The 13553-nt window shown below is 36.4% G+C and overlaps 1 protein-coding gene across 1 annotated transcript; it reads right to left on the reverse strand.

Moving 5' to 3' along the window:
• Positions 1 to 316: 316 nt before the first annotated feature.
• pcolce2a (procollagen C-endopeptidase enhancer 2a) lies at positions 317 to 8828 on the reverse strand. Its single transcript, XM_043256922.1, has 9 exons — positions 8561 to 8828; positions 8181 to 8289; positions 6939 to 7194; positions 5860 to 5984; positions 5598 to 5734; positions 4555 to 4721; positions 4149 to 4232; positions 2814 to 2981; positions 317 to 1418 (listed from the first exon to the last, which is right to left on the reverse strand). Exons 1-9 carry the CDS (start codon positions 8629 to 8631, stop codon positions 1288 to 1290), a joined length of 1248 nt encoding a protein of 415 aa, XP_043112857.1. The 5' UTR covers positions 8632 to 8828; the 3' UTR covers positions 317 to 1287.
• Between the last annotated feature and the right edge of the window lie 4725 nt (positions 8829 to 13553).

Raw genomic sequence — 13553 nt, forward strand, 5'->3', positions numbered from 1 at the left:
ATGGTAAACAAATGGACATATATATATTAAAACATATATATATTATTGCTGTCAAGTGATTAATCACATCCAAAATAAGATTAGTTTATGAGTGTACTGTGTATATTTAAACAATTAATAGCCATTAATCATTTGACAGTACTTATATAATTATATATATATATATACATATATATATATATATATATATATATATATATATATATATATATATATATATATATATATATATGCCCCTGGACCACAAAACCAATCTTAAATCGATTTTTCTTTTATGCCAAAACTCATTAGGACATTAAGTAAATATCATGTTCTATGAAGATATTATATTTTAAATTGTAAAAATCTTTTTATTAGTAAAATGCTTTGCTAAGAACTTCATTTATACAACTTTGAAGGCTATTTTTTCAATATTTTGAGTCTTTTGCAAGCTCAAATTTCAGATTTCCAAATAGCCAAATATTGTCCTGTCCCATTGAAGCTTATATCAATGGAAAGCTTACTCAGCTTTCAGGTGATGTACACACACACACACACACACACACACGCACTTGATATTATTATTAACATTTCAAAAGCTGATTAAAAATGATCAGAATTAAGCTGATTCTCTCAAATCAATAAGCAATTGGTAAATGTAGCTTTCATTTCCATCCTATTTTCCTTCCTTATCATTTGTATAATCCAGTTATAAATCAAAAATATTATGGGGATAAAACATCTATAATCTTTTACGCAAGCATTTCCTAAATTACAACAGAAGCTTTCTTTTTTAATGGTTTGAAAGAACAGGAACGGAGGGGGGATCTTTTTGTAGTAACCTCAGCTGACGTGATACCAATTTTACAGTGCACTTCATTTTGACAACATTTCATTTTGTCATCTTCAATCTTCATTCACTCATTACAACACTGGATAGATTAGATAAATGTCAGATTTAAAGGCCAGCATGTCCAGATCTCCCGGAACGCAAATGTCACCACCCCGCAGCTACCGCAAATGACAAGAGTTTGTGTTGCAGGGAGCGCTTTCATTCATATACAGGCTTTCTTGCAAGCTCTGTAACAGTTCAGCTCTTCGGTGCGAAGGGAATCATTGATGAGCGTGGTCAAAAACCCAATAAATGATCCTCGACATTAAAAAAACCAACATACAAAGGTTTTTTTTAAATGTTCTATATTGGAGTAAATTAGAACGCTCTAAGGGTGCTTCAAGTATGAATGTTATTCAAAGCATGTACATCAAATAAATCACAGAAGTCATAGAAACGGAGGTGACCTTCGCGCTTTAGCAGCGTATATTCTTCAGTACTCCCAGATCCCGTTGCTTCTTGGTTTTGAAGGCCATCACAAAGTTATGAGGAGAGACGACGCCGTGTCCCTGTTCATCGGTCTGTCCCATGACGATGTAGTTTAGCCCTGAAACCAAACAAACGAGCGAGTTCATTTCATGCGGTTCTGCTTTGACTTTGTTTGGAACTACCTGTATCTTTGCTGACAAAGCAAAAAAACTAAAAATTAGAAATGTTGTTTTAACTGTACATTGCTTAATACTAAAGGGAAAAATGAAACAAAAATGAAACTTCTGTATTCATTTGCTCGACATCAAGTTGTAATAAACCTGTATGAGCTGCTTTCCTTTTAGATATTCTGAAGAATGCTGGTAGCCAAACGACTACTCTTTAGTGTTCAGATATTTATACAGGTTTAGAAAAACGTATTTTTTATTGAACTAATGTATAAAAGTTTTATTTTTTAAAAGCCCCATGTGAAAGAGTAAAGCATATAATAAAAAAACTCACTCAGAATAATTTTTTTTTTTTCAAAAGTCTAATAAAATTCATTATAAAAAATTTATTATATATATATATATATATATATATATATATATATATATATATATATATATATATATATATATATGGTTATGAAAAATATGGAAAGCTTATATGTTGTTTGATTAAATATATTTGTAATATGTAACAGTAATGATGAAGTTGCAATTTTGTACATTTAAAATATATTAAGGGTTAAATATTACATTAAATAACAAATCTTTGCTTTGCTATGTTCATAACCTCAACAAAACGTGATTACATATTTAAAGAAAATTTAAACAAACTTAATTATTAAATTGTACTATAAAGTAGTGTTGACATTAAAGTGCTAAGAAACTGTATGCTCTTTAAGTACAGTTATTTATCCATTAAACTGTTTCATAACAGCCGCGTTCATATACCTTTGCCCAATTGATATTGCCTTCACATAACATAAGCAAATAGTATTCAGTTTATTCCCTTGCTTTTCATCTCCGCTAAAGTTCCACTACAAATGATTAATGTTAACTGTTCCTCCGTACAGCCGAAAACTGCATATTTCAACGCACATTCCTCTATGGCACATTTCTCGAAATTTCCCTCAAAACAAAACAGTTGCTTTGCAGAGTTTCCGAGCAGCGGCTTGATATTTCGACACTAAGCGAGCTGAGGTAAAGCATGGCACAATAAAGTCACATACCATCCATGTGGTTGAAGAGAATTATTATTCTAGCTGTCCGTGATTGTGAGACTCTCTCCTGAGCGAGCTTAAGTTACACACCGTGATGCTGAAATGGCATATCCTGCCTGAAATATCTCAACACCACGAATGGAGCCAAAGGGCTTTTGGGGGAGCTGGAAATTTGCAAACTATCCCCTTCCAAAATCCACTTCAATCACCTCTAAACATCTGCTGGACCGGCCAAGTGTTAGTTTAGGATGTGATGGTTTTAATTAAGATGATTAAGGTTGGAGGATCTGGTGTAAAGACACTCGCCTCTTCTGACCAGAGGGCATTTTTTACAGAGGACCGTGACTTTGGTGCTCATGGACTTCCCAGCCTGCTGGATGGCTAAACTTCCTTCCTTGTAAAGGTGCAGGATGGAGAAGGTGGCGAGGACGCTGTGGTCCCTCATGGCTGCTGAGATAAGTGTGGCGGTAATCACTGCGGAGGGGGAAAAAACACAGCATATTCACAGAATCATGCTTTCGCCTTTGAACGACTGCATAAAACGTGCGCGCGCATAGTAATGTATAAAGTACGTATAGTTCTGCTACGCGTGCTGCCATTTTTACTGCGCTCAGCAGCTTTACTGCCACTGCAATTAAAAAAAAGAGCTGAGTCTCAGTATCGGCCTGAACACATTTTCCATCTATAAGCATTATTAAAACAGAGACGGAGAGGTTTAGTTAACTTTTAAAACCAGCACAATGCACTATTTCTTGCGAATAGAATTGGGTTCGCATCGCTTTTAGGTGTTTTATCTTTCGAAACTTTCAAATATTTTATTTTCATATGCATTCATATTTGTATATGCATGAACTGGCTATTTTTTATGGTTTTTTTGTGCTCACCAAGGCTGCATTTATTTGATTAAAAATATTATGAAATATTTTTACAATTGAAAATTTTATTTTTTTGCATAATTACCCCAGTCTTCAGTGTTGCGTATGCTGATTTGGTGCTCAGTTATTATTGGTAATCAGTCAATATAGGGTTTTCAATATTATAAATGTTAATATGTTTGTAAAACCCAAGGACACATTTTTAAAAAGTTCAAAGAAAAGCATTTATTGAAAATTTACTTTTACTTTACTGTACTTTTCATCGTATTTATATTTATTTAATTGATTAAGATTTTGATATTTCTACAAATATTAAATGGATTTCATTGAAAATAATAAAACATTATTCTTTAGCACCAAATCCGTCTATTAAAATGATTTTTGAAAGACCGTGTCACTAAAAACTGGAGTAATGCCTGCTGAAATATAGATTTGAATATTTTAAATATGTTCAAAAAGACTTCAAATGCTTATATGAAGCAGATGCAGGCCTGTTGAGTTCTTAATAAAAAAAATTAATTCAAATTAAAAATAACCATTTCAAACATTTTACCAGTAGAGTATTTCTCTACTGTAATTCTGATAAAGATCTTTTTTTAAAAGAGAAAAACACACTTCATAGCTAAACGAGACTAATTTGTTTATTGCCCTCAATGTGTAAAAATGTGCCTGAAGCTGGAATTTCAAAGAAATTCCCAGAATTCCTGCTGTTTATTTGGGTTTGCAGATGGCAAAAACACAGTTAAACCGAACAGCAGCCACTTACCAAAGTTACTGGAGCAGTAATGGCTTTCAATTGTTCCAGTCCTTTTGCATTTCTGCTTGCAAAGACCTTCTGAATATGTAAGGGCTTTTTGGAAAAGAGAGATTAGCTTTAATAATGCTCAGCTACAGTGTGTCCTCATGCACTAAAATGGAGTAAAACACAAAGCAAAAGTCACATACATTTATTTCTGTTAAACCACTTTAGTTACAAAATAGAAGCGCATTAGTCTTCCCATGTGACCGAACTAATGCGTTCCATATGAACCAAACATAATAAATCTTCAATGCATTCCAATGTCATTACCTACACACGTTTATTCCCATAATGTACAGCAGTTTTACACCGTGCCGCTACTTGCGTTTTTCATTTGAAACGAAACCTTGTGGAAAGCGGGCTGTGGACTGACCTGAGGGCGGTGTGGTGGGTGGGATAGTGCTCACGGGGGTGAGAGGGGCACTGGCTGTGCTGGGACTCTGTGATTTAAAGAGGTAATGGCCGATGAATCCATCCGCAGTTAGACTCAGGTCTGACAGGAACACGATGAAGAGATGATTGCCATCAGAATAAATTGGCCTACGGGACGAAAGAAATAAATCATGTTTGAAATGGCCGTGTATGCTTCAAAGTGTTTCTGAAAAATTGATTTAATGATAAATATAGTCCAAAAAAAATACAGTGACGTTACAGTGATCAAATGTTTACTATTTTTATTAAATGTCTATGTATTATTCCTGTGATGCGAAACAGAATTTTTAGGTTGTTGTTAGTACCGCAAGATCCTTATAATAATTCTAATATACTGATTTGGTCATTTTTGGACCTTAATAACCCTAATAATGGCTTTTATTATCTTTTTTATTTGGTGCTTAATATTTTCTGTTGAAATCAAGGATTGTTTGATGAACAAAAAGTACAATTTTGTAACATTCTGTTCTTGCTAAATAAAAGTCATTTATTTATTTATTCATCGGGATCAGTAATTCATTTTTTCTTGCTAATCCCAGACTTTTGAACGGTAGTATATTACAATTTGCAGAAATATATTAAGCAACACGACTGTTTTCAAATTTTATAACAATAATTAATGTTCCTTAAGCAGCAAAATCAGCACATCATAATGATTTCTGAAGGGTCACATCACTCTGAAGAATGGAGTAATGATGCTGAATATTCAGCCTTACCATCAAAATAACAGCTTACACTCTAAATGTATTTGAAAAGAATAATATTTATATTCTTGTCCCAAATAAATCAAATAAATGCAGCATTGGAGAACACGACAGACGTCTTTCGAAAACATTTCAAGCTGCTGATGCACACACGTTCTGTTTTAAAAGGTGAGGCAAAATGCAATAATGTTGCATCAACCATTTCAAAATCCATATCAGTCTAAATACCAGAGCTAAATGGAGTATAGGTGCATATTATGTGATGGACTGAGGGTCTCACATGGGTGGGCTGTCTCCACAAAACTTGCCAATCTTCCGTGATTCATTCGTTTCTCCACCATTAAACACAGCCACATGGTCATAGCGGCAGTAGCTGTCTCTCTCCACATCAAACTTCTCAAACTTCAGCTCAATGATCTGAGAGGGAGAAGATACTTTGCAATTTAAATAAGATATCTATTCATACTCGTCCTGTCAAGGTGCTGTCAGTGATGCACGACTTGTAACATGATCTGAAAAGCATAGAAATGATGAATTATTACCTGGTCTTGAGGAGCAACAATATGCCAGGAACACGTTACTCCTGCCGGGTAGTCTTTATCTGGCCAGTTGGGGGTTTTTATTGTCCCGGAGGGTTTGTCTAAAAGACCCCCGCAATACCGGTCACCTACCATTAGCCGGATGACAGAGAATACAGATGTCAGACAGTTTTAACCACAGTTTAGAAAAATAATTTTTCACTTTTAACAACAGGAAATATATTTTCATGCGTTTTAATAAAAACAAAGAGACATTTTAATCAAAATCACTCCTTTCCTTTACCAGCAGACTTAGTAATGTAATTTATTTGAACCACAAAATAAGCGGCATTCTATAAAGTAAGTATAATGAACTATATCTCCAACAAAATTCAATCATTTTACCCCTTTTGGACGTTATTCTGTCCGTCAAAAACGGTCGGAACATTATAAGTAAAAACATTGACATGACACACTTTTGGGGATCAATAACTTAACTGAATACTTACTAGCTAAAAAATAAATGGGCTAATTATTAGCTTATGATCACTCTCTTTTCAAATCCACATCATTAGGATATCACGCCATTGAAGTCTGACAAACAATAACGTGCAAATTTCAAGGTCGTTTTTTGCCAAAAGCCGAGGTCCAGTTAGTACACTACCAGTGGTTTTGACTACATCGTCTCTTGCAGAGAAGAAGAAAATGAAGGCTTAAGCAGCTTTAACAAGCTGTTTGTCAGAGATGGTAACATATTCAATACATAACTCCAAATACACATGAATTTGTTCTTGACTTGCTGAAATTTACATGTGATTTGTACTTCTTTCAGCTTCTCGTGTGTTTAAAACTTTAGGGCAATTATCAAAGTTTGATAAATTTTAGTTTTTTTAAAACACTGAGGTCTGTAGAGCTGTAATGTAAAATAGTTTCCAGAAATTTAAATGTGTGCATTTACAGCGCGCTACACAGACTCTACATCCTATTTTTCAGAGGATCCATATGACCTGATGAGCAAAATAAAAGCACAGTCGAGCCGAATTTAAATAACAGAGAAGGCCACTTTCTATATTTGGATGGTAATGAGTTGGTAGTCTCGTTACCTCTTTCATTTGGGCGAATCGCTGAGTATACAGCAAGGAAACCACTCCCAGCTGTGTTGGCATCTGACACCATGACCACTTGCATCTTGTTTCCATTGGTGACCAGCGCTCCGGGTTTGGCGGTGCCACAGAAGCGGCCGAGACGCTGCCCGTTGATGTGGCCGTTGTATACATCAACGAAGTCATATCTGCAAAGGCCATCGCTCTCAAGATCCAGAGCTCTGAACAAGAGCGAGACAACCCTCCCTTGAGGAACCTGAAAGTGGTTAATTGAAAAAAGTGTACGTAGTCTCATAACAAATAGCATCCAATTATAATTCATTGTGAAATCAGAATGAGAAGAATTAAAAAAAATACTCTTTTTGGCATGAATATCAAAGCTTTTTAATTTAAACACCCATTTTAATGAATTTAAACGGCAAAAGTGGCTCAGAAGTGCTTCTGAAGTGGCATTTAGATGTCTTTATGTTGAATGCTGCTGTTTTTGCTGCATTACGTCTTTACACAGAATTTTAAACCGTCACAGAGTGCCTTAACTATGCTATGTAAAGATGAATTAAAAATGCTTAAAAGACATAAAGATGTAATGTCACACTAAATAATGCCATCTCTGACCCACCTTACCCCCTAATATCAAAGTACATGGTTATTATTGCTGTATAAATGCATTTATTCCTCAGCAGCTTTAATCTGTCTGTGTAAATGCCTAATCGTCACCTCAGAAGCCTTTTTGCAGTAAATTTGACAGCAGTCTACAAAAACCTTTTTAGGTCACAGGTAAATAAATAATACATAATTGAATAATCTAATTCAACAGTAGTGCTAGTGAGTCTAACTCATCCAATACATTTGCGCTATGGGCAGGAACGCTTATGTATGATAATTACGTAGCCTGGTAAAGTATTCTGACAGTGGGCTGTTAGTCTAAGCAAAAATAATAATAAAAAATGCCTGGTAAATCATAAAACAGCCAAATAGTGTATAGAATTACACTGAAGAAGCCCAGAATATGAACCAAAACAGGCTTGGCGGTAAGCAACCACCCCACAACACCCTGACAAATAATAATAACTTGTATCGCTACAGCTAATAATTAAGCTTATTTATTTGAGAGAGAGAGAGAGAGAGAGAGAGAGAGAGAGAGAGAGAGAGAGAGAGAGAGAGAGAGAGAGAGAAGGAAAAACATTCACGGTGACAGAAAGGCCATTAAAGGGAGATATCTCCTCACACATCTGTCCTTACGGTAATTCTCCACACACATTTGTTGTTGGGTGGGTAGAGACCGGGATACCCCTGACTCCCAATCAGCCCTGTGTCTCCAGTAAAGTTCCCGCCACATGTAAAAACTGGTCTACAACGGGGACATATGGAAAGCACATAGTTTAGTCTGGAACCCTTCAGGACTTTACGAGGGCTTCAGTGACCGCGTCACTCCAATTACGCGCGCCATTAGCACTACTTAATATTAATGAGCAACATCATACTTAATAAGCTTCGATTTGCTGTTGCGATAAATTAGCAAACAACGTGACAGGCTGCGGGCACTGTTCCGGATTCATTCGTAAAAACTATTACGTATAAACGCTTTTATGGAGCGCTATTCTAAATATTATTTAACTCACCTTCGAGGTCGTTGCGTGAAAATGACGCTGAACAGGAAAGCGCTCGCGATGATCCAGATTATAATCCTCATTGTATGAGGCGCGTTTGAACAAATGTGACATTCAGAGAGAAAGAGAAGTAAATTCTCCAGAGATATTAGGCTGCTGACTGACTGACTACTGCCTATGAATGTGCTTTTTGTTCTGCGGGAGCTGCAGGGAGCAGTTTCCCCAAATCCTGTAAGTGAAGGCAACTCGTGTCACGTTCGCGTTGAAAGTATTGTGGAGGTTTTTACGACTGCTGCTGTAGGTTTCTTTTGTTAAGGAGCCTAAATACGATTACGCTCCAGTCTGCTTTTAGGTGACGCAAATATAGCCTGTGTGCAGTTTAATATCGGGTGTTTAAATGAGTTTTGGGCAAAATGTTTAGTACTTCGTGTGTGGAGTGCGACTTTTCCATGCTGTAATTATTAAAAAAAAAACATACAAGATATTATTTGAAGTATCATTAATCATCCGGTTCACTTCATTTTACTTCACGCTGTTGGAAGACCACTAGATGTCTACCTTGCACAAGATTTTATCAAAGTTAATGCGCATTTCCTAGTGTGTTTTAATATGGCTCATCTTAGTCCAGTAAGTAATAAGTGGAGACTAGTAAAATTAATTACAAACTAGTTAAAAATCAAACTGACCCTATTAAAGACCCCTGGCCTGTTTATCTGGTGCATTTGTTCCGCTTGTTCGGTCTGTAGTTTTTTTTTATTTCCTAACTGGTTATCATAAAAATTTCATGATTACTGACTTATCATATACTGTATAAAGCAAACGTAGCGTGGGTTGGAAATCTGATTGCCATGATTCCAAAAGCAGTCAAAGTTGTGCATTTCTCTTATAAAAGAAAGAGTAACATGATGCTACAGCTAAATGCTATTATGTTTTTAGGTTTTATGAGCCAAAGTCTTCCCAGAAGAAAAGTTTATTTTGTCTAAAGTTGCTCTTTCAAAGGAGTCGAGCTCTCATTTTAGTTTCATTTAGAGTTTAAGTAATAAAAAGAAGCGCATTAGACAATCACTAACAAACAATAGGTTTGTATTAATCTTGTATCAAAGTTTCTTCTGAAACATTACTGTTGGTCACGTGATAATACTGGCGTCCGAAGAAAATCCTTCTCAGGAGTCTTCGTTCGCTTTCCAATTAATCCCTTTGTCATCTAATAGAGCCTATTAAGATATTAAAAAGAGATCTCATTTATTATTTTTCTCTCCCATGTGGTCTTCTAATTCTGAACAGATTGAATCGCGAGGCACAGCGTGCGTCCTTCTCGGAAAGACAACAATCCTTATCGGAGAGCAACATGTGGGAGGAATTCTTGCTTTACTTAGAATATTACATACAGATTTGAGCAATTTCCTGCTGACCAAATGTTTGTTGATTGCCCTCTAGCATAACTTGGCCCACCGCAAAATGAGGATAAGCGATTTTTACCATGCACTTACAAGGCTTTATTTATTGTACTTGTCTCTGAGCCCTGGCACCGCCTTTGAATCGGCCTCTGGCACCACAGACAAGGGCTTCCATTTGGGCTGTAGCCATTCTGCGGATTAATATCGGGCTTAATGGAAAGAGATGTGGCCGTACAGCCAAGTGGGTGACATATAATTCATTAATGCAAACTGTTGGCCCAAGGGAACGCACTGACCTAGTAATATTTACTCAAGCGTAAATTAGCATCTAATGACTCCACTACAGGTATTACGTGGAAAGGGGAATCGACGTCGAAACTGACAGGAATCGGAGCGGAGCAGCGGGAAACTTTCGCCCTTGCTCTCTACCTTTGAAAGAAGATCAGATTTCTGTGCTTTTCTGAAGTTTCACCCAGATGTGGGTTCACTTGCAAAGCTCAGAATGGATGTTAGGCTGTCTTTATGGGAAACAACTCTGTAAACAATTTACACGTAAACAATTACAGGCAAATTGGCGGAGCCCACCCTTTTGTCGAGGGGAATAGAGTTTCAAATATGCACATGGAATTCATGAAGACCATTACATGGTTTGTTTTTTTATGCGAGGGTCCGAATATCGCGTGTCGGCTTGTGCTTCTGCTGAAGTCTGTGTTATGGTGAAGCCAGTTTTTATTTCCCTGGATAGTTTGTGAGTGTGTGGCAGTCATATAGAACAGCCTCTGTAAATATTCCCTACCCAGCCCCCTGGTAAGCTGGTTTTCATTCACACTGTTATCTGAGCCCGCTCCCAAAAGACACACAGTCAAGCGATGCCAGACCCTGCTTAGTGTTTGATCTACAGCTTTAATTGATTGAAAACTAAGATGGTGCCTTTGAGGGAGGCTCGCAAAGGCTACGTTAAAATAGGTTCAAGGATAGAAGGAGACACGGATTTGGATCATTTAGTATTTATACCAGCTGTTGCCAATTCGATGAAAAGTCTCCAAACAATGCAGTCTCACACTGAAGAAATAGCAAATGGGGACACAGAAGGCAGGAAAACTGATCAACGGCACTGAATCTTATGTTTAGTACCAACCGTAATGTCGGTTATTGAGTTGCACCTGTTCAGTACTGGGATTTGGTTTAATAAACCGACTGTATGTGTAAAAAAAAATGGAAAAGGAGAAGGGCCTGTGCCAGTTACTAGTGCTTGGGGATTTGGTTATAATGAAATCTTCCGTAAAAATAATTTTCGGGTGATTTTAAAATTAAAAAAGGCAGCTGTGAACCCACGAAGAATGGATAACGGAGCACTGCATTAGGAAAATGCTCCAAGGCTGTCTCAGTGCTTGCTGTTTATAGCACAACAACATAAAAAACCAATCAGTCTTAGGGACAATTATTAGTTCAGAAAAATATCGGTTGGTTAATTTATAATGTTGTTATTGGACAATGTACAGAGAAACTTTGTACTCGGCTGGAACAACAAATCAAATCTATCAAAAATTAAGCAATTGGTTTTGTGCCACGTGAAATTCAATCATCTCAATAAGCATGAAACTGCTTTTAAATGTCAGTAGAGATTCAATTGCTTCCATTTTAGTAATTGGTCTAGTACATTCACTACGATTTATTTTGCAGCGTCTCTACCATTCGAAAGTTTGGGGTCAGGAAGAGTTTTTTAAAGAAATAAATGCTATTATTCATTAGCAATGCATTAAACCGATCAGAAGTGACAGTAAAGACTATTGCATTGATGCAAAAAATAATAATAGCTGTTCTTTTGAACTTACTATTCATGAGCAAAATGATTACGTTTTCCACAATAATATTAAGTAGCAAAACTGTTTTCAAAATTAATTTTAGAAAAGCGTCTTGCGCACCAAATCATGCTGAATGAATCATTTGACACTGAAGGCTGTAGTAATGATGCCAAACATTCAGCTTTGCATCACAGGAATAAATAACTTTTTTAAATGCATTAAAATATAAGACAGACATTTTCAGCTGTAAAAATATTTCACAAAATTACTATTTTTTTATAAAACAATTACATTCTTGCTGACTTTATTTGAGAACCCTGATTATTCACCAAACAAATTCCTTGCAAATTTAATTTAAATGTAAAGACTGCTGCGAGAAGCCACAGGGATCACAAAACCCAAACCGTAATCCCACTTGAACTAAGCGAAACTTCATTCACATTCCCACACAGGGTAGATTAGTGGAAATACAGTGTAAAAAAGTGTTAAAACCCAAACATAATTTCCTCTCCACGAGGACCTACTTAATCAATGCTACGGACAAGTGCAGACAGGGGGAACACTCTCCAAATGGAAAATGAATTCTGAGTCAGCCCACTGGAGATTAAAAACGGGCAGCAAATGAATAATGGAGGAAGACCATGAAGCAAAAACAGCGCGAAAAAAAATGTGCTGAATCAGCGATATTCCTTATTGAGATTGTCTCCCAATGAAAAAGTACATCTTAAAAAAAAATCCTAATGGAAATGTTTTCGCTTTATTTTTGTTGTCTAGTTAAGGTATCCATTCCTAAAGTAGAAAGCTGGGCGATGAAGAGGTTCACATAATCTTTCCTGGACTCATTTGTATAAAGTGTCTCAAAGTAAAAGTGCTGATGTAAGATGTCCGCCAAATCTCATTCTGCAGGAGAGGACCAAAACTAATCCGAAATCACCACCCCTGCCTTGAAACCTGACAATTGTTTACTGGTGTGCGGCTCTCATGACAGTCGTCTAAGCGCAGATGACAGAGGCTGCTCCAAACTGCAGAAAAGCGTGACTGAATATTTGTTTAATGAATGTAAATGACTTTAAACGTACTCGATGGCTTCCCGGTGATTAATATAACATATAGAGTCATGCAAATTTGAACATTCTAATGAATTTTTTTGCTTTTTTAGTCCCATGAATGGAACACGGCCTTTACTATAGAGTAGGCGAAACAGTACGTGAAATGCGTAGTATATCTTAATTGATAGATTTCATATTTGTAGGTGAAAGTATTTCGAATGGCAGTGGATCAAAACAACTGATGAATTCAACAAACTATGTTAGGTTTTGAAAAAAAAACATTTGGGAAAATGAATCATTAAGCTTCGCACTGGACCTAACCCAAAACCAAAACACCAATGGAACATGAACTGATCATACAACAATCTACAAAAGGGATTGCTCGAAAAAATATTATGCCAAAATGGTTAGTTTTGTCATATGTTGGATTTCGTTCATACTACGCACATTGTTAACCGTTGCAAAGTTAGTTTTTTGCGCCTAGTAGTTCGGATGCCGGTCATGTGATCTCAATGTGGCGGTGACCGGGAGGATATAAAACAGCTTTTATTGATCTACTGATAATCTAATGTGAGTGTAAATGATTAAATTGAACTGATTAACAAAAAAAGAAATCTATCTAGTGTTACCCTGAAAACTGTGTATCCATTGGAATGAGGTCAGGACATTCTAAAACCTCTCTAAACGTTTGTTGTCGTTTGCTGCACCCGTGATGTGTTGCAAGTCCGTGCTCGGTTCTTGTCACTGCCTTGCC

Source organism: Puntigrus tetrazona, chromosome 2 (assembly GCF_018831695.1).
Source record: "Puntigrus tetrazona isolate hp1 chromosome 2, ASM1883169v1, whole genome shotgun sequence".
Taxonomy (NCBI): Eukaryota; Metazoa; Chordata; class Actinopteri; order Cypriniformes; family Cyprinidae; genus Puntigrus; species Puntigrus tetrazona.